This window comes from Mycosarcoma maydis, chromosome 4 (assembly GCF_000328475.2).
Source record: "Mycosarcoma maydis chromosome 4, whole genome shotgun sequence".
NCBI classification, from domain to species: domain Eukaryota; kingdom Fungi; phylum Basidiomycota; class Ustilaginomycetes; order Ustilaginales; genus Mycosarcoma; species Mycosarcoma maydis.
Genome location: NC_026481.1, coordinates 101,736 through 122,355, shown reverse-complemented (window position 1 = coordinate 122,355; position 20,620 = coordinate 101,736). Strand labels below are relative to the sequence as shown.

At 54.7% G+C, this 20,620-nt stretch overlaps 5 protein-coding genes across 5 annotated transcripts; 2 read left to right on the top strand and 3 right to left on the bottom strand.

Moving 5' to 3' along the window:
- Positions 1 to 548: 548 nt before the first annotated feature.
- UMAG_05107 (uncharacterized protein) lies at positions 549 to 6,179 on the top strand (the record flags this gene model as incomplete). The annotated part of the gene is made up of 1 exon (XM_011389874.1): positions 549 to 6,179. One exon carries the CDS (start codon positions 549 to 551, stop codon positions 6,177 to 6,179), a length of 5,631 nt encoding a protein of 1,876 aa, XP_011388176.1.
- Positions 6,180 to 6,620: 441 nt separating this feature from the next.
- Positions 6,621 to 7,313, bottom strand: UMAG_10173 (putative ARP2/3 complex, subunit protein; the record flags this gene model as incomplete). Its single annotated transcript, XM_011390034.1, has 3 exons — positions 6,621 to 6,629; positions 6,697 to 7,194; positions 7,311 to 7,313. The coding sequence occupies 3 exons, from the start codon at positions 7,311 to 7,313 to the stop codon at positions 6,621 to 6,623; spliced, it is 510 nt and encodes a 169-aa protein (XP_011388336.1).
- Positions 7,314 to 8,247: 934 nt separating this feature from the next.
- On the bottom strand, positions 8,248 to 9,655 carry UMAG_05105 (putative phosphate transport protein MIR1; the record flags this gene model as incomplete). Its single annotated transcript, XM_011389873.1, has 2 exons — positions 8,248 to 9,097; positions 9,528 to 9,655. The coding sequence occupies 2 exons, from the start codon at positions 9,653 to 9,655 to the stop codon at positions 8,248 to 8,250; spliced, it is 978 nt and encodes a 325-aa protein (XP_011388175.1).
- A 5,821-nt stretch (positions 9,656 to 15,476) lies between these two features.
- UMAG_05104 (uncharacterized protein) lies at positions 15,477 to 17,993 on the top strand (the record flags this gene model as incomplete). The annotated part of the gene is made up of 1 exon (XM_011389872.1): positions 15,477 to 17,993. The coding sequence occupies one exon, from the start codon at positions 15,477 to 15,479 to the stop codon at positions 17,991 to 17,993; it is 2,517 nt and encodes an 838-aa protein (XP_011388174.1).
- Positions 17,994 to 18,672: 679 nt separating this feature from the next.
- On the bottom strand, positions 18,673 to 20,397 carry UMAG_05103 (putative sulfate adenylyltransferase; the record flags this gene model as incomplete). Its single annotated transcript, XM_011389871.1, has 1 exon — positions 18,673 to 20,397. The coding sequence occupies one exon, from the start codon at positions 20,395 to 20,397 to the stop codon at positions 18,673 to 18,675; it is 1,725 nt and encodes a 574-aa protein (XP_011388173.1).
- Positions 20,398 to 20,620: the final 223 nt, after the last annotated feature.

Below are 20,620 nucleotides of genomic sequence, written 5' to 3'. Positions count from 1 at the left end.
AGCGACCGACTCACGACTCACAATCTTCCAGAACAAAAAACCAAGTCACGCGTGAGTCACGAGTGGCTCAGTTTATGCCGTACGATACAACCACCTCAAATCTCACGATTCGTGATTCGTGATTCACGATTGGCTTTGGTAGTTCCCGTCGGTCGGGATTCGGGCTTAAGGCTTGGAGGCGGCGTTTAGGCGTTGGTGGTTGAACCCTCAACTCACCATACATGCCACAGACACTCACGACTGAGGACATGTTGACCTCGATCGAGTGGCCATTCGAGTGTCACCAACGGCGTTACATTCGTGATTTACGATCGATTCACGATTGATTGCCATCGACCGTGCACGGTGCACCGTGCACCACTCACTGCGCGCTCGATCTCGTCTTCACTGCTTCGCCCATCTGCAAACAGCCCGTGCGGCTCGGATCCTTGGCATCGCTCGATGTTCGCAATGGTTCGACGATAGATCATGTCGACTCCGCTGCACATGCAAATGCCCTTGTTACGCACACCGTCATAGGCATAAGTTACCCCTACAAGCAAGCTTGAATGCTTCGCTCAGGAGCTGCCAGTGCATCTAGCGGCGGTGGCCGTGGTCCATCGTCGTCCTTGTCAAGCGTAAAACGGTCAAAACACGACGACACACGCCTTCCCGAGGCTTACCAACAGGAGAGGCCACCATGGAGACCACCACTTCACCCGACCGCCGCCCGACGCCATGTTCCCGATCTCTTTCCTACCAAATCCGGTCAACCCGAGGACGACATGTCCCAAATTTCTGTGCGCAAAGGTTTCGCTCCACGCACCTACGTCCACAACGAGTACTTTTGTGCACATGACGCCATCCATACTCGCCTCCTATCGCCTGATGCTCTCGACACGCTCTCCGATTGGATGGACGAGGTCATGCAGCGCCGCCGCGAACTCGACCGTGCCAGCATCGCTACCAACCAGTACAAACCTCCCTCGCGTGTTACGCTCAATGACGCTAAGCTCGCCAACTACGTCAAAGACCTCGCAGATCCCACTGTGCCCCTCATGCGTCTCTCCAGAAGTGTTCCACATGGTTTTCGTGGCGAGAAGCTCTTTGAAATGCTCTGGGTGGGAGGCGCTCTACCCTCCACTGCTACAGCTGCTACCACCACCGTCAACTACTTTCATTCCCGAATCGCTGGCCCCCCGTCCGCCTCTTCTGCTTCCGCTTCTGCTTCCGCTTCTGCTTCCACCTCTGCTCCAAGAAAAAGCGTCGACATTCCACGTGCCGTCTGGTTCATTCGTGCCTTGGGGGCTGCCGAACTCTCGTCGCTCCGCAACAAGTCAGCCGCTACCATCATCCCCGAGATCACCTCAAATTTGTGCGCATGGATGGCCAAGCAGGTTGCTGAACTCAACCTTGTTCATACCGCCGAATCAAACTCTACCGCCACTGCATCTCCCGCCCCCGTTTCTCCCTCCACCCATCTTCCTCGCACGCCAAGCGCTGCTCCATCTTCGCTCTCACGCTCCGTAGCAGCTGCCCATTTCGCTCGTACCCCTTCCAACCTCAATCCAGCCTCCTCTCCGTCCTTAGCACCTGCAAAAGAGGTCTGCTATGTCTTGCAGAATGACGCCGACGAAGAGCGATGGATCGCAAAGTGGTCCTACAGTCTCTCGCTCGCTCGGCATCTCCATGCACAGAATTTGCTCGACCGTTCCGTCTTGGTCCGATGGATCGTTGATGCCTTTTCAGCCTCCAACCTGGTTCAGCTACCCTTTCTACTCGAGCTCGTCCAAGAAGTGCTCCTCCTCGTTCTTCGACGTCGATGCTTTGTCAAGCCTTTTCTCACCGCACTGCTCGTTCAGATCCCAAACGTAGATGCACGTCTCGATCCTTCATCCAGCGGCGGTCTGAGAACCAAGCTCGTACTCCTCTTCCGCATCGTCTGCGAAAACAGTCCCGAATCTCTCATCAGTCCACGTCTTTGGTTCGAGCATTCAGCTAGTCTCACCCAGCTTTTGAACGAGCTCAACGCTGAAACTCCGTTACCTCTCTCCCACCAGGCCTTCGAATTTGTCGAGCAGACGGTCAGGCCACGAGTTGACCGCCTTCTCTTGCGACCCCACAGTGGCAACACAACCCAGAACGCTAGTCTGGAAACGCAGGAAACGCTTTCATCCCCGCTACAACACCATCTCGACATCCAAGCTCTTGATTCGTTCGACATGACCACCATCGATCGCGTTTTTCTCCAGAATACAAGTGCCACCCACCGCTACGCCAAACACGACCGTGACGATACAGTTTGGGCTACCAGGATTGACACCATTCTCACCTGGGCCTGCACCGATCGTCGGTCCGGAGTCGTGCGTCAATATCTTGCAGCAACACTCATCGAAAAGATCCGCTTTGGCGTCCCGTGGGAAGAATCGAGCGAAGAGACCGATCAGGTGTCACTACCCGCCTTCGATCTAGAGCACAATACCACCAAGACGCGCAAGATCAATGTTGAGCCCATGCTCATCAAGTGGCTCGGTGATGTCGAAACATCTCTCAATCAAAAGCTCGACGAGTCTTCGACCCAAACACGCGTTTCTCTCTTGGCAACTGTGGATGTCGGTGCCATCGTTGTCCTCCTTGGTGAGCTCGCTCGAAGAGGAGTCTTCTCCTACACGAAATATCTCCAGAGGTTGATCGCCCGTGGAATGACTGCTCCTTCAGCTTCGAGTGCCACAGAGCAGCACCAAAATCCCGATGGCAGCGTCCAGACGCCCTCGTCTGTTTCTGCATCCCGCGACTCTTTGCATCTGCGCCTCTTGCGCTCGTTGCCGCTATACGATCAACCCGCTTCAGTCTATCAGCAACGAAGACAGGCTATCTATGGCGATCGCACAAAGGAGACCTACGAGGACGCTGCGCAGCGTCGTGCCCTGCGCCAGCTCCAGTCCTTCCTCCCATTCGCCTTTGCGCAAGAGGTGCAAGCTGAAGCCTCGCGCATCGCCGTGTCCCCGTCCCCGTCCACACCAGATCCGGTACATGCCCTGTCACGCCTGTGGTCAGCCTCGCGCTTTGTGCGCTGCAGACTTTTCCGCAGCGAGTTGCTTCCAGCTGTCACGGCCCGCGTCGAACGTCTCAATGGCGACCAGCTCTCGCAAATTTCGGCAGTACTCGTCATGGCTGATGACTTTGAAGGTCTAGCTCAGCTTTTGGCGACCTTGCTGCTTCGTCCGCTCTCAGACAATCTTGCACGAGCTGCCTTCAATATGGTCATCGAATACAGCCTTGTTTGGAGATCCATGGACATTATGGCCACGCTCAACCAGCTCGTTCGTCAGCAACTCAACCATTCAAGTTCGATTCGAAACGATCGACAGGCCGTCATGGCCTCCACTACACTGCTGCGCCTTCGTACTCTGATTGAAAACGTACCGAGCCGCATCAGCGCGTCAGCACTCGATCCAGGCGCAGATCACGACGCCTTGCAGCAGCACGTGCAAGCGCTAAGGCCCAACGTCGATGCTCTGCTCGATCGATTTGCCAAACTTACAAGATCCAGTGTTGAATCGGATGGGAGCATCGCCTCTTCGTCCACGCCAGTCGAAGGGTCGGACATGCTCACACCCTTCCGCAGTCTCTTTGTACAACCAGACGCCATGAGCGACGAGATGATTGAACGAACAATCGTCGACAGTGTGTTCGCACGCTCCGACACCTCGCTCGTCCCCTCAGCCGTGCGTCTCATTGATCAGCTTTACCTGGAAGCCTCGCTCGAGATCGACGAGCGTCATGCTCGATGGCTCTCAAATCTCGTCCTCAGCATCGAGCAGGGTACGCACAGCGACGCATCCATGAAAGCGCTACTCAGCTTGTTGACTCGACTGATCGCGCATGGCACGCTCAACCTGCAACTCGCCATGGACACGTTCCTATTGCCGTATTTGCTATCTTCGGTCAGAAGGCTCACTGACCCAGCTACCCGCAACACAGAAGTCCCGATGCATATCGGCTCCATCGTCAGTAGCCTCGGCGAGATCTTCGCGAGCAGCCTCGGAGAGACTGTGCCGGCAACGTCCTATGAAGACATGCGTGCATTTGGCGCTCAAACCAAGCTGTTGTTTGCCCAAGTCAATCTTCCTTCACTCCTGCGCGCTGCTACGTGCTTGATCTCTGCTTTCGACGAGACTTCCACCGTTCCTGCATCGGAGAAGGCGCAAATTGAATCGTTTTGCAACGCACTGCTGCAGTCTCAACCAATGCAGATCGCCTTCCGGCAGGAACCCAGACTGTGCATTTTGGCGATCAAAGACACATGCAAGTCAATGTGGGGCTGCAATCCATCACGCGTCATTGACCTAGCCATGGCTTGTCTCGATCCAACGAGCCTGTTGCTGCGTGACGTTGGAACTATCGACGCCGCTTCCGTCAAGAATAGGCTAGATGGTTGGGATACAGCGGTGGTCGCTACCGAGCTCGTCGAGATCTTTGAGCGGCTGCAGCTCGTCGAGTCGAGCTTCCAGACAAGAGCCGATAGCAAGACCAAAGCATTAGCTTCGGGCATCTTTGACGATCTCTTTGTGCAATTGCCCGACATCGGAGCGCAGCTCGTTCGCGATTGTCAGTCGAGCGGGCTTGTTTCGCGCTTTACGGATATCGGCATCAAGATATTGTCCGACAAAGTCAAGGCGGCGAGTACAGATGCGGACAAAACTCCCAGACGTATGGACAACTCACACAAAGGAATGACCAACTTCGGTCCGGACGATGGAGCGGATGCACCGGCTCAAGCTAAGACCGCGGCGGATGCCGCCAAACATGGCCCATGTGTTGGAGAACAACAAGTCGAATCGACTCTACGCTCCGTTGTGCGAATGTGCGAGCAGCAACACAGCTTCATATTCAACGCTACCGATGCCGATTCATGCGCACAGCTGCTGCTCCACGTTGTCACCTCTCTCGAAGACGCACTTGGCTCTATGGCGGCGGCGTCTCATCAAGACAAGGTCGCACGCCTCGTGACAGTTTTACACGGCAGCATGACTTTCCAGCTGATGCATCTTGTCCTGCGGTTTGGTTGCCTCTGGAATGGCACGATGAGAGCTCTCGCGCTGCGACTTGTCAAAGCTCTGCTCGAATTGACGCGACAAGCGGGCGAAAAGACAGAGTGCGGTGGGTCATTTGCGCTGCTCCTCGACTCGTTAAGCTTCGTACTCGACGAATTGCCACCCACGCTGTTGAGTACATGCTTGCCTGAGCTGGAAACACAGCTCCAGACAATCGAACTCGCTACGCAGGAACGAAGCGACAAGTTGCAGCAGCTGTCGTTCCGGCTGGATAATGCGACTACAGCCAATGCATGGTTGGTAGCGTCGAGTGCAGGAGCTGCACTCAAGAAAGGATGGTTCACTTCGGGAGGACTCAATCCTTGGGAGTGTGCAGAGTATCTTGAGGCGCCGCCGGCGGCAAACCCGGCTGCAGCGGGAGCAGCGGGAGCAGCGGGAGCAGCTGCTGGAGGAAACGCTCGAGCTGGGGTCGTTGAAACAGGCAGAAGCGGCGTGAACTCACGGGCAGCGGTGGAGTCTCCAGGAGCGGTGACAGTCAACGATGCAGAAACATGCAACTCTCTGCCAGGCGCACGCACTGGCTGGACTGGGAAACTTTGGCTGAACACGGCTATCCCACTATCGATGCTCGGGGTACGCGTGACACGCGATTTGGTACCTAACTATGCATCTCCGGCTTCGCCCGGTGGAGTTTCGGTGGGAAGCAACGATGCGTCGAGCCAGCCTTGGACGACGGGCGGAGGTGCGTCGGCGATTGGCGTGGGTACTTGTAGTGCGATGGATATGGATGCCAAGGAAGCGCTTGCGGCGTTGCCCATGTTTGTGGAATCGGAACGGACGTATGGCGAGCGTTCAGCGGGCGAGCCTGCGTATTCCAGGGATCTGAGACGAGGTTTGCTTGTGGAGCCGAATCTGCCGTGCAGAACTCGGGATGAGCGCGGTGAGACGTCGCAGGAGCCAGCGAGAGCAACCATGGATCCGGCAGGTGCGCATACGAGCGTCACTTCATCAGCGACGCATGATCCGAGCCATGTCATCGACCTCACCTGGGACGCTGATGAAGAAATGCCGCTGTCCACGCATCCACACCACCCTGCAGTGGCGACGACAAGTCGAAAACGACGCCTCTCAAAACGCGATTGACCGCCTCTCAACCTCTGTTTCTAGTCCACACTTGTTCGTCCGGCATCGCGCGCCTTGCAGATGCAATCCAACGCTCAAGTTCAAGCTCCGGCGTGCGTGCGGTGCAACCGCCTGCGTTGTTGCGCCCGTGTTGGCAGTGAGTCGTCCGTGTGAAATTCACGAATGCGTGTCGCGGTATCCAAGGTGGGACTTGCAAGCTTCGCGCAGCACGGACGTGGCGCGTTGGATGGATGCTTGGACGACACGGTGCGGGACTAATGCTCAGGATGAGTGGGTCCAAGTCACGGACATGCTACGGGAGAGGATCATAGAGTGATATTGCACGTGGTGGGGTGACGGGAGATGAGTGGAGAGATGGAGGGGTTAGGCGGGCGAAGGCTGTGTGATGGGATTGGGACTGGGAATGATTACCAAGAGTCGGGTTGTAGGAGCGCTCGGGGATTACGCGAACTGTCAAAGAAACAAGCATGTCAGTTGTTGATGTGTGCAAGTGGTGAAATCGGGGAGTGCGACATACACTGGTTAAATAGCTTTCGGCGACGATTCTGGCTCTTGCGTTGATGCTGAGTTTCATCTCGGAGATTTCCTTGTCGACCTCCTCCATGAACTCGATGATGAAATCGACGAGTTTGTGTTTTAGCAACGACTCGGTGTTGGCGTTGGTGACGAGGAAGCTGATGTCGTAGCCCTTGACGGGTTTTCGGCGGAGGATCACAAACGATTCGGCTCGTTGCATCAGGAAGCGCGTGAATTTGTGTGCGAGGATGCGCTCGATCTCGTCGGCCTGCTTGATCTTGATGCTGACGCGCATGCTGTTGACCGACGCCTCGATGAGCACCTTTTCGTTTTCGTTGCGCGAGATCGTGAGCGGTGTCAGCAACACCTCGAGAGACGACGACGCTTCGATTTCCGGCAGGTTGTGACGTTCAACGCGTTGCGATGCAAAGTTGCACAGCGTCAGCGCCGCTGTTAGCGTCGAGCGCACACACGACAGGTATGGTCGCAGTGTGTTGGACTACAGAACAAAAGCCATGCACCGACATCATGCACATGACAATCAGAGCAGAGGTCTCAACACGCAATGTCAGCCTTGCACATACACACCACCGAGCCCTTGCCAGCCACACATACCATGATCAAGCGTTGAGCAGCCGCACCTCGGTGCACGCAGTTGTCTCGCGTATGCTACGTGATTCGGATCCGTCAATACCGTTGCACGATTCGATGTTGAACGCGTCGCACCAATGCGATGCTATCGAGTGCCGGCGAAACGAGCTTGGTGATGCGCGTCGGTTTCGAACAATGCTTCTGCGCTGGCACCGCGTAGCCTAGACCAGACCCGTCTGTCGATTCCAACGTATCAGTAGCAGCAGTACGTGCAGCGGTGGGATACTCGAGCAGTGATCGAGCCGACAATGTTGATCTTGATGATGGATCATATACGTGTGGAGAAATTCACGATTCGTGGTTCTCGAATTGCGAATTCGTGGTTGCATCTCGCATGGCTTGTGCGACGCCGAGCGGTGCAGATGTGCCGACTATCGCACGAAAGAGACTGGCACAATCCGCGGACTTGCACAATTTCGCCTCGATACGACATTCACGATTCGTGGTTGAAACCTTTTTTCCCAGCACATGTACACTATTTCGCGACCCCAACCAAGCAACCACGGCGAGAGAAGCGCCCCTGATGGTATTGCATCGCTCAGTCGCTGCCAGAGAGCAAGCTACGCCAATAACGGCAAGCTCATGTTCAAGATGCACACTGTGCTCGACTATCTCACCAAGAACTTCGACGCGACCAGCTTGGTTCGTGCTAAACATGCCCTTTTGTAACAAATCTCGAAATCACACCACAAAATTCACGTCTGAAACGAAGGGCTCAAAATGCAACAAATGCATGCTGTTGTGATTCTTGCATATATATTACGTGTGCACCTTATGAACAAGGGCATTCGATTGCGATGTGTGCCAGCTAACCGACGAGAATCTCGTAGCCCTCGGACACAACAAGAAACAAACCGGATCTAGGAAAAATGTACATATAGTGTTGTTGATGTTTTCTTGTTTAGGCCTTGGAGATCTCGACAGTGTTGGTAGCACCAAGAGCCTTCTTGAGCTCACCGTAGATACCAAACTGACCGGCAGTGATAGAGCCGACCATGACGAGACGAGTGGTAAGACCACCGAACAGACCACGGACACCAAGCTCACCAGCCATCTTTGTGATACGACCGGTAATCGTCTCACCGGGGAGAGCCTTCTGCTTGTTGATCTTGGAGAGCAAAGTGTCGGCGGGCTGCGAGATGGTGGCAGCAGCGAAACCAGCGATCAGACCAGAGCCAAGGTTGAGGAAGGTAGCCTCACCACCGGAGAGCTCCGACTTGGGCTTGCCGTATGCCTGGATGGCCTTCTCGAGCACAACCTCCATAGTGGCGAACTTGGCCATGTTGTAAGGAATCTGCTTGAACAGAATGGGTCCGAAACCAGCGTAGAAGCCGCCGAGACCCTCCTCGCGGGCGATCTTGAGGAAAGCGGGGGCAAGTCCGTTGGCGAAAGTGGGCTGCGAAACCAGACGGATACGGGTGGCCTCGAGAGGGCAAAGAGCGATGTCGGCGAAGAACTCAGCGATAGCAGAGGCACCAAGGTAGATAGCCATGCGGTTCTTGACGGCAGTGTCGTTGTCCATCTGCGAAACAAGGATCTTCTTGAACAGCTCGTAACCGCCGAACTTGAAACCACCCTGGAGGAAGTAACCGAGAACGGTGGGTCCGAGACCGGTGAGGAGAGCGCCAGCACCCTCCTTGGCAATCACCTGGCGGAAACCACCAATCATGCCCTTGTTGTAGACGGTGGGCTCAAGCTGGATACGCGTCTTGACGACATCGATAGGAGTGACGGCACCGTGGGTGAGGGAGCTGTGCATGGTTGTGAGGCAGAGAAAAGCAACAAAGTCAGTTTCAACACGTCCACGAGGCTGTTTATAAACCATCGGAAAGGCGCGCATCTTCGATTTCCAGGCGATTGAGTGTTCCATACGCTTGCCCTAGCACGTCCGGAACATGGTACCTCGATACGAAAAAAATAGGATCAGTTCGTAGCAACTTGATCTGCATTGCTCGGTTCCTACCCCTCCTGACCAGATGAGTGTGCACCGATGCGATAGGGAGCGATTGAAGATGAACAGCATTACCTGCATCTTCGAGACTGAATCTAGTCTCCAGCAAGATACTGCTTCGACATCCGTCCTCCTTCGAGTGTCGTAGTCTGTATACTTTTCGCACTTGCTCAACAAACGCCAAGTCCATTGGCGCTTCTCTCCTTGTGCAATCAAAACGGAGAACTCACCAGCAGAGAGCACCGGCGAGGAAGAACCTCGAGTAAAGGTCGACACCCTGGGGACCGGGCTTGATGGCCTCGGCGACCGAGTGGATGGGGTAGGTACCCTTGGTGAAACGTTCGGTGAAGGTGGCCATTTTTTGAGAGTGTGTGGATTTCGAGATCCGAGCGGGATACAAGAAAAACGAGATAGGGAGGGAGAGAGAGGTGGTGACGATGATGATGGTGAACAAGAAGGGACTGATCGTAGATAGTGAGAGCGTGTTTCCGTGCGTGCCGATTCGTCTGGCTAGGCTATTCGATGACGCTTTGTGCAACACTTTGTCGAGATTCTCTCTCTGCTGTCGATCTCATCGGAAACACGCACACACACACGCACACATTCGTGACTGACTTGGAGCAACGCTCATTTGTCACAACACTCTGTGACAAGATGGATTCACGATTGGTTCCATGTAAGGCGCTCCAGTGTGGTGCGGGTGCTCTCGCCGCAAATTTTCGTCTTTCTCTCAATCACGAATCGTGAATCACTCGTGACTGTGACTGCGACTGCGAGCCAGGATGTGATGCACGATTGCAATCACGAATGGTAAGAAGCGTTCAGGACCGGAACTGGGCAGAGGGAAAAACAGCGACCGCCGCCAACCAAAATTTCGAAACTTCGCGACGCAGAGGTTGCGCGGATTTGTATTGGTCAGCCAAATTGAATCGTGAATCGTCAAAGGTTTGTATTTCGAGCTTGCGAATCTTCTTGCGCGGTGAATTCGTGAATCACAGAATCCATTTCCAAAATATCGTGAATGTCTGTCCGACTTACAAGCCTCGTTCCGAATCCCGCCGTACCGATCAAGGCACACGCTTCATGAGGCTGCCTCCCAACAGAACGTGGACAGACCGCTAAGTCGCAGTTCGTACTTGCTTGAGTCAGACTCTTGACTTGTGACTCTTTCTTTTCGCAGCATGAGCAACCACAAGTCTGTGGCTTTGCGCTGCCAAGGCTTAAAGCGCAATCGCTGCGTGCTTGGCCGACATGCTTGATGACTGAGACGCGAGAGACGAGCAACAGGTTGCAGCAGAGCAAACAATCACGAATCACGAATCGGCGGCGATTGCTTCCACACTGTGATTTCGTTGACAAAAACACGGAACACCAAGGAAAGATCCGCCTGTGAGAGCGTCTGTTACGAGGTTGGTTGAATTTCCTTCAGTTTATCGATAAATACTTGAAGTTTCCCATCGTGGAAAAAATTACAAAGCTTAGACTCAGATCGGCGATTTGTAGACTTCACGTTTCACGCCTCGTGCGTCGAAGAAAGATATGTGAGAGTATCGGTCCTTAACAGTGTCACACTAATTCGCGATTTGCGTGTCGTGGCAAACGAATCGTGAATCGTGTGAACGAATCTGACTTTCAGGAACCTGCACGTGCGAGTCGCCTTGAAGCTAGATCGGCTAAAACGGCTCTGCAGCGCCTACGGAATGGCTTGCCTGCATAGTAAATCTTTGGCGAGATTCTCCAGCGCCGGCACTGGCGGCTAGACAAACTCGAATCAACCTCGAGACACTGTGACAGAACGCCCCGCGCCGTACAGAGCGTTATGATCCACTATGGGGAGAACGATACGCCGGCTTTGTCTCGTCACTGCTCACCTGTCGTACATCTGATTGAGCATGCTTTGCACCTCTTTCGCTTTCGGTCATTGTCGTACATGACAAAGCAACGGCGTTTGATCATCTCGTGACTATGTGCACCTGCTTGTGCACCTACCGACAAGTTTTCGTCTTGGAATAGTTTTGCCAAGGGAGTCGTGAGTTTTGAAAGGTCCGCATTCGTGATTGGGTGTTGCGTTTCAAACCTTCACGATTGCGAATTGTAACAACGTGTCAAAGCTCAGAGCAGATCCCGCCTCGCGCCTTTGTGCTACCCGAATAGCCAAGCGAGGGCTAGACCGGATGGCTGTTCTTACCACTGACAATGTCTCGTCTTGGAACAAACTAGAGCCGAAGCTTCAGATGTGCCTCGGTTCTTGGCGAGCCTTGTTTCTGGGTGGAACGAGCCATTGGTAGTGACGGCAATCAGTGGACTAGTTGAATTCATGTGATTCAGAACGACCGAGGTGGGGGATATTTCCTCTTTGTGTCGAGGTTCAACAGAGTCTCGCGTATACCCCTGCTGATTCGAAGCACAGCCTAGACCAGAATTACTCGCGCCAAGAGGAGCTGCCGTAATGGAATGACACGGACTTTGTATTACCAGCTGCGATCTCCTGGACGACCATACAATTGCTGGTTCTGATACGATGACTTGATCGCCACTTCGAGGCAGCCTCGAGCAAGAGAAATTCGCCCGATCAGTCGAGTCGTTCAGCCTCATATGGCAACGTATGGATTTTTGGCCGCCAGGGTCCCATCTACGGTCAGCAACCGTCCAAGCTCGCCCAAGTCTGCTTTATACTTTTATAACTTAACGTCGGTTCGGCAACATCGCTTAGCTAGCTCCATAAAAACGCAACGGGAAAGCTGCGCAAAGCCCTCGCGAGTTTGGATGCATAAACTCGCCTTTCCGCTTTCCCGTCGATTGTGCTCATTCGAGATTCTCGCATGCCGACTCGTGACTGATGCGGCAAACGCAAGACGTGACTAGCTCTGATGCGAGCTCCTTGCTTCTAGTTCCTGATGTGCAAGGGGTAAAAGCTCACCCGACGGTCCACAGCTGGAATCGGTTCTGCGGTGACGATTAATTGCAGTGCGTCGCTTTTTACCATCGTGAAGCCACGAAAGCGGAACCGACCTGAAACTTTCGATCATGATTTCGGGATCTGACCACAGTCTTCGGCCTGACTGGCGTTGATGTTTGGTCTACATCTGATGACAATGGGCGGAACCGCGAGATGATTGGCAGGGTCAGAGCCGCCAAAACCAAGGAGCAGAGAGGTGGGTCTGAAATCAGGAAGAGCGGAGTGCGGGCCTTGTTGAACTAGCGAATGCGGAGTGCAAAGCCAAGGATAAAGGGAAAAGCACAGCTTGGCTTTGTTTGGTCGACATGTGTGTGCAAACATCTCCCCTGGGCTGGGCTGAATTCGAGTTTGTGTGTTGATCGGCTCGAGAACAGGGCGAGCAGTATTCATGATTATCGATTCGTGAGTCGTGATGATGTGCTGCTGAAGCCGTGTGCCGTACTTAGCCAGACGATGCATTGGATCTCCGACGACCAAGACGGGAAGTTGGGGCAAGCCAAAGAAGCGGGTCAACCCATTCGTAATTGTCTCAACAGATGGCACACCACCACAATTCACGATTGTGAGTCACAAAAATGCAAGCTGGTGCAAGCTGGTGCAAGCTGGTGCAAGCCGTGAATCGTGAATGCGGGGGAACGCGCAGACAAGCGCAAATTACGACTGAGATTGAAATATTAAATCTCCGCGTTTGCTTTAGCGCCAGGAGACCTGTCAGGCATCACAGAGCGGGGCTGAAATGAGAGAGACCAGCGCATCAAGTAAAATGGTCATCCTTCACATTCACAAATTATTGACGGTTAGAGTTGAGCACCAATTGGCGAATTGGCGGCGCACCAACTGTGATGTACTGTGAACAAACATACAGTCCCATCTCGACTTGACCAGCGGCTCTGAGTTGACTTCTTAGAGTGGTGCCTTGGGACTGAAACGGTGGAACTATGCCAAGTTGCTTGGTCACTGCGTTTGGACAGCTGTGCTGTACCGATCCCGACACAAACTTTGGACGAGCTGTCAAACGATGAGTTTCTCCTTCGCGGCTCCTTGCCTGCTGTTGAAAGCTGAGCCAACACTCTCCGGCTTGGTACTCACAGCGTGACTAGCGAGGAGGTCACATGTGGCCTTCCACCACGAGTACAGTACAGGACGGGGAACACACGCGCCAGAGTAAAAGTGGTAGTTGTCCCGCTCACCAGCCTGTGTGAATGACGAGTCATTGCCGTCAGATGTAGCTCAGCCTTATCAATCGTCTAGTAAATCGTCTAGTCAGTCGTCTAGTCAATCGCCAAGTCAATCGCCAAGTCAATCGCCAAGTCAATCGCCAAGTCAATCGTCTGAGAGCGATATTGAATGGCGAGATTGTGTTGACTTGAAAGAAAGGACCAACCAAGTGGCGCCAGAGTGATCAGCAGGATCAACGGTGGATCCGCGTTTCACACCGAGACGGACCTGCGTGGAAAAAAGAAGCCCAAAAGATTGATCGCCCTAACTTATGATTCGTGATTCAAGGATGATCTGCATGACCAAACTCAACGCTCCGCATGCGCTCTTTGTGCTACTGCAGTCACAGGGTGCCAACAACTGCAGTGGCTTCATTTCGTTCCTTTTTTTTCGTTAACCGAGACATTTTCCTTCTTTTCTCACTCTGTCTCCAGCCGGTGCGGTTCAGCTCAGAGAGGCGATCAGAGCGTGGGGGCTGAGACACGGCTAGCCCATCCTAGCTCTGCCTTTTTTCCTTTCTTTCTTTTTGTTGGTTGCAAATGAAACCTTGTCACCACACGTCCCCATCCAATCTTGATCGACTCGTGTTCGGCTAGTCGCTTAACCCAGCCAACCACCGTCACCTGTCCGTTTCTGCCAAAAGTTGCCATCTGCTCGGCAGTGCTCGCTAGCATTTTATGCCAGCGTAAAGCCGCTTGTTACCCATCTCGCCATACTGCGCTTGGAAGAGTCATCCCTTGAGAGTCACCCACGCTACTGCATGTTCCTCTTTCGAGCCCTCTTCCTCTGCATCTCGTGGTCTGCAGGTCCACAGATTTCACCAGCTAGTCTGAACTAAACTCCTTCTTTGTCCTTTCTCGCTCTTCCCTCTCTCTCTTCTCGCCGCTTCTCGCCAGACTCTGTCTCTCTTCCTGCCCCCTTTTGCCGCCGTCTACTCACCATCTTCCCACTTTCGGACATTCAAATCGGCCGCTGCAACTCTTCAGCTTGCCTTGCATGTTTCTTTCCCACTCCGACTTCGGCTCCTGTCAAGGTCCCACATTCACGCTTTGGTCTTGACTATCTGCCCCCAACTCACTCTCAGCGTGTTTGTCCGTCCAGCCAATCACATCCTGCACCACCATCGTCGGACTCCTGGATGCGGGTCACCTGTCCATCAGCGCACTGTCTTGATCACCCGTGTCTGCGCCTTCTTGTGAGACACGGCTCCCCGCAAGACAGCCCCCAGATTTGTTTGCGTCTTGGTCGTAACCCCTACTCTCTCATGGCCTTGCCCTACCTTTTCTGAGTGCTCCAACATGATCGCCATCACATGCGACGATGGCAATTCGATTTGAAACATGCATCTCTCTTGCACCTTCACATGCAGCTCGCAGCAGCATCAGATTGCTTCGCTAGCACAGTGATACTACGCAAGATTTCACACTCTCCTCCGCTCTTGCGGCATGGTTTCCCTGGAAGCTTCTTCGTCAGAGTCGAATGCAGCGCCAGCGACAATGCATGGCTAATCATCCTGATCTGACGCTTTCAAGTTGCTCCTCCTCGTCTCCCTTTCTCGCTTACAGTCTTGCTCGTGTCCAAAACCGGCTCTCGCGCCATCCTCTTGGTTGTGTGCCGTGATTGTCTGATGCTGCACCTCTCCTTGTAGCTGTTTGAAAGTGTCGAAATCTGGGACAGAAAGGCAGAAGCTCAGCAAAGGCCTCGTCTGCGTCCACCGTGCAAATGCTCTGCCACAGTTGCAGCTTGGTCTAGCGAACTCTCAGCCCTTTCCCTGCGACCCCTGCAGCTCGTTAGTTGCTCCTCTTCCGACTTTGTCGGACTCACCTCGAGAGCAATATAAGCAGCGTCGTTATGTCCCCTCCATCTCTCTCCTTCATCCTTCCTCTTCATCAAACTCTCTAGTTCTCGCAGGAGCTTCCTCTGCCCCTTATTCCATTTCTCTCCCTTGCGATACGATTCTCCTGTCAACTCCTATCTTGGCTCTACGCCTTTCGCAACGGAGATGAAGATCAAGCTTTCTTCGTCGGCACTCGTGCTGGCCTCTCTTTCGCTCGTCTACGCCGGCGATGACACTTGTGCTCCTCCTGCTGCTGCCAATGCTACTCAGGCTGTGCCAGTTCCTCAGTCCTTCCCCGTTCCCACATACTCCCAGGCTCCGCTAGCCGGCTGCTACTGCACATGTACCTCGGGCTGGAACCCAGCCAACGGTCCTTGGGGCGGCAACGGTGCTGGATGGGGCTCTGGCTCTGGCTCTGGCTCTGGCTCTGGCTCTGGCTCTGGCTCTGGCTCTGGCTCTGGCTTTGGCTCTGGCTCTGGCTCTGGCTCTGGTAGCGGTTCCGGTTCCGGTTCCGGCACCAAGAGCCCTGGATCTGGCTCCGGTTCCCACGATGGTGGATCTAATGGTGGTGGCGGCTCTCACGGTGGTGGATCCAATGGAGGCGGAAACGGTGGCGGAAACGGTGGTGGAAACGGCGGTGGAAATGGTGGCGGAAACGGTGGCGGAAACGGCGGTGGAAACGGTGGCGGAAACGGTGGCGGAAATGGTGGCGGAAATGGTGGCGGAAATGGTGGCGGAAACGGTGGTGGAAACGGCGGCGGAAACGGTGGCGGAAATGGTGGCGGAAACGGCGGTGGAAACGGTGGCGGAAATGGTGGCGGAAACGGTGGCGGAAACGGTGGCGGAAATGGTGGTGGAAACGGCGGTGGAAATGGTGGTGGAAACGGTGGCGGAAATGGTGGCGGAAACGGTGGCGGAAACGGTGGTGGAAACGGCGGCGGAAACGGTGGCGGAAATGGTGGTGGAAACGGCGGTGGAAACGGTGGCGGAAATGGTGGCGGAAACGGTGGTGGAAACGGTGGCGGAAACGGCAATGGTAATTCCGGCATTGGCAACGGCATCGGAAACGGCAATGGTAACATTGGCAACAACAATGGCAACAACAACGGAAACAACAACTCCGGTATTGCCAACGGTGTCGGCAACGGGAACCTCAACCTCGGTGACAACAACGGAAACAACAACGGAAACAACAACTCCGGTATTGCCAACGGTGTTGGCAACGGGAACCTCAACCTCGGTGACAACAACGGAAACAACAACGGAAACAACAACTCCGGTATTGGCAACGGTGTTGGCAACGGGAACCTGAACCCCGGTAACAACAACGGAAACAACAACGGAAACAACAACTCGGGCATCCTTGACGGCGCGTTGAACGGCAATGGAAACATTGGCGACAACAACGGAAACAAGAATGGCAACGGCAACTCTGGCATTCTGGACGGTACCGGCAACGGCAACCTCAACCTTGGTGACAACAACGGCAACAAGAACGGCAACAACAACAGCGGCTCGCTCGACGGCTCTGGAAACGGCAATGCCAATCTTGGTGACAACAACGGCAACCAGAATGGCAACAATAACTCGGGTTCAGGCAACGGCGATCTGTCGGGCAACGGCAATCTGGGTTCCAACAACGGTAACCAGAATGGTAACGGCAACTCCGGTTCCGGCAACGGCCTCGTCGATGGCAACCTTAACGCTGGCTCGAACAACGGTGACAAGAATGGCAACTCGAACTCGGGTCTGCTGAATGGTGTCGTCGACGGCAACGCCAACCTTGGCTCCGGAAACGGCAACGAGAATGGTAACAAGAACCCTGGCTCTGTCAACGGTGTCGCCGATGGAAACCTCAACGCCGGCTCAGACAATGGAAACAAGAACGGCAACGAGAACAGCGGACTCGCAAACGGTGTAGCTGATGGCAACGCCAACCTTGGATCCGAGAATGGCAACAACAACGGCAACAAGAACGACGGTATTGCTAATGGCGTCGGTACCGGTAACGCCAACTTGGGCAGCGACAATGGAAACGACAGCGGCAACAACAACAGCGGTATCGGCAACGGTGTTGCTGGTGGCAACCTCAACGCTGGCTCTGGTAACGGTGACAAGAACGGCAACAACAACTCTGGTCTCTTGAACGGTGTTGGTGATGGCAACCTCAACCTGGCCAAGGATGCCGGCAGCAACAATGGCAACAACAACGATGGCGCTCTTAACGGTATTCTCAACGGAAACGCCAATGTTGGTGGTGGCAAGATTGGCAGCAACAACGGTAACTCCAACACTGGCTCGGGTAACGGTTCTGGAACCGGAAACGGCAACGTCTCGCTCGGTGACAACACTGTCGGTTCCGACAACGGAAACGGTGGTACTGGATCTGGTCAGGGAACTGGCAACGGTAACTTGAACCTCATCCTGGGTTCGGGTAACAAGGTCGGCTCCGGCAACCAAGGCAGCGGCAACGGTAACGGCAACATCATCATCGGCAACGATCAGACTGTCGGCAGCAACCAGTCCGGAAGCGGTCACGGTAATGGAAACATCATCATCGGAACCGGATTGGGTCTCGACATTGGTCTTCCCGGAACCGACAACTTCCACATTCACGCCAGGAGGGCTCGTCCCCTCGGACAGAGGCTTTGGACCGGCAACACGGTCAACGTCGTGGCCTGATCGCACCCGTTGCCCCCCAGCTCTTCGTTTTCATAGAAGAGGAAGATGACCGAGGCTGCGCGTAGTGCCTCCCCTTTTGCAAGGCGACAGCTGGCACCCGCTCTCTATGGTCCTTTCCCCAACTCTCACTCTCTTTTTTTGTCTTCGATTGTTCATGTACATCTATTATACAACTCACACTCTTTGCTCTAGTCTCTGTCTTGGTTTTCCATGCAATCTTACGGTCATCCTAATTGCGATCCAATCGTGAATACATTCATTTGGCCCAGTTGTTGGTTTGCTTGCCATTGCACGCGTGTTCGCCCTTGTTGGCTTTGATTGGTAAACGATGCCGCTTTGTTGCTCCTGCACACTGTATGGGCCTCTTTCGACAGACCTTGGTCTCTCAACACACGTCTGTTATGTTGCCGTATACTCGCTGAATCAAGTCACGAGTCCGAGCATGTTGCGGGGATGCAGATGCTCGGAGAGGAGGATCCCAAGGAGAAGTGCTGCTGCGAATCGCTGCAAGACGAAAGTTTGAAATGAGCAGTTCAAGAGGAAGCACTTGAGTAACAACACGAGAGGGAAAAAGGGATGCGGTCGTGGCGGATTGTGGGATTGCTTAGCAAACGTGTATGAGGGTCTGATGCGGATGTGCAAGTACAGAGAGGTCTAAGTTGTACGTCAGCATGAGCTTTTAGATGAGCGACTGGGCTTCGAGCAACAAGATGATCGAGTGGGTGATTTCAGCCACGGACTGACGGCTGATGTCGACGACAAGATCGGCGTCGGTGGGCTCCTCGTAGACGTCATCGACGCCGGTGAAGCCCTTGATCTGGCCGGCACGTGCCTTGGCGTAGTTGCCCTTTCGGTCGGTAGCCTCGCAGTACTCGAGTGGGGTAGCGACGTGGATCAGGAAGAAGTTACCAGCACCGCCGGTCTTGGTGATGATGTCACGCGCAGTGGCGCGTGACTTTTCGTAGGGCGCAATGGGAGCGGCGATCACAGCGGCACCGGCGCGCGTAAGCTCGGCTGCAACGAACGAGATGCGCTGGATGTTCTTCTGCCTGTCGTCGGGCGAGAAGCCAAGCTCGGAAGAGAGCTCGGAACGAACGGTCTCGCCAAGAAGCAACGAAACCGATCGGCCGCCCTGTTCGTTGAGCTTGACCTGGAGCGCACGCGCGATCTGGTCCTTACCCGAGTTGTGCAGACCGGTGAGGAAGAGCGTAAAGCCCTGCTTGGCCTTGGGCGGGTACGACTCGCGCAGCGTCTTGACCACGGATTCGTACGAGAACCAGTCCGGGATCGCAGCACCCGTGCGCAGACGACGACGCAGCTCGGTTCCCGAGATATCCATGGTCTGTGTGCCTGGCGTCACCTCGTCCACCGGCTGGTACTCGTCGGTAGAGGGGATGTAGGTCATCTGTTGGAACGGCACCATCTCGATTCCGAGCTCCTCGGTGTACTTGGTAACGAGCGTCTGTGCGTCGTAAGGGCCATAGAAGTCCTTTCCGCTCGAGTCCTTGCCGGGACCGGCGTGGTCACGGCCAACGATAAAGTGGGTCACACCGAAGTTCTTGCGAATGATAGCGTGCCAGAGCGCCTCACGAGGGCCTCCCATGCGCATGGCAAGCGGCAAAAGAGCGAGTGTAGCCATGCCGTTGGGGTAACGCGGCATAAGCGACTGGTAGACACGCACACGCGTGTAGTGGTCGACATCACCGGGCTTGGTCATACCCACGACTGGGTGGATGAGGACGTTGGCCTGGCGCTGACGAGCCGCACGCACGGTGAGCTCACGGTGCGCACGGTGCATGGGGTTACGCGTCTGGAAAGCGACCACCTTGCGCCACGAGATCTTGGCAAAGTGCTGACGCAGCTCGGCGGGCGTGTATCGCAGAGCAACGTAGTCGTAGTAGGCAGGCTTGGAAACCGCCTGAACGTCACCACCGACGTAGAAGTTCTTGACCGACTTGTGCAGGTACGTGATGGCGGGGTGAGCAAGATCGTCGGAACCAAACACGGCCGTGGCCTCACGAACCTTGTCGACGGCGTAGACGTCGGTAACGGTGATGATGGCGATCGCGTTGTCGTCACGAGGGTCGCGCAGAGCGATGCGTGCGCCCTGCTGGATCTTGAGCGCCTCGATCTGCTGTTCGTCCACATCGAGCGTGATGGGCATGGGGAACAGATTGCCATCGGCCAGACGCATGTTGTCGAGGCATCCGTTGTAGTCGGTCTGGTTCATGAAACCTTGAAGCGGAGAGAAGCCACCGTTGATGATGAGTTCCAAGTCGCAAAGCTGACGCTCGGTGAGCACAATCTCGGGAAGCGTGTCGGCTTCCTGACGAAGCTGAGCGGCGATGGGAGCATCGCGAACGAGCAAGTCCTTAAGGACGCCACCGTGAGGAGCGTTAGCCATTGTGATGTACGTGCGGAAGAGGGGAGGGTGAACGGAGAAGCCGAAGCAGGGGGGGGGGATGAGAAGGGACGGGATCAGATGGGATCCAATGAGATGGTGGTGGAAGCGAAACAAGAAGAACCACCAAGGTAAGTACAAAGTAGAAATCGGATTCCAGCCGAAGTAAGTTCTGACAGCTCTCTGCCAACGCGGATCAACCGTGCCCACAACCTCTAGGCACCCG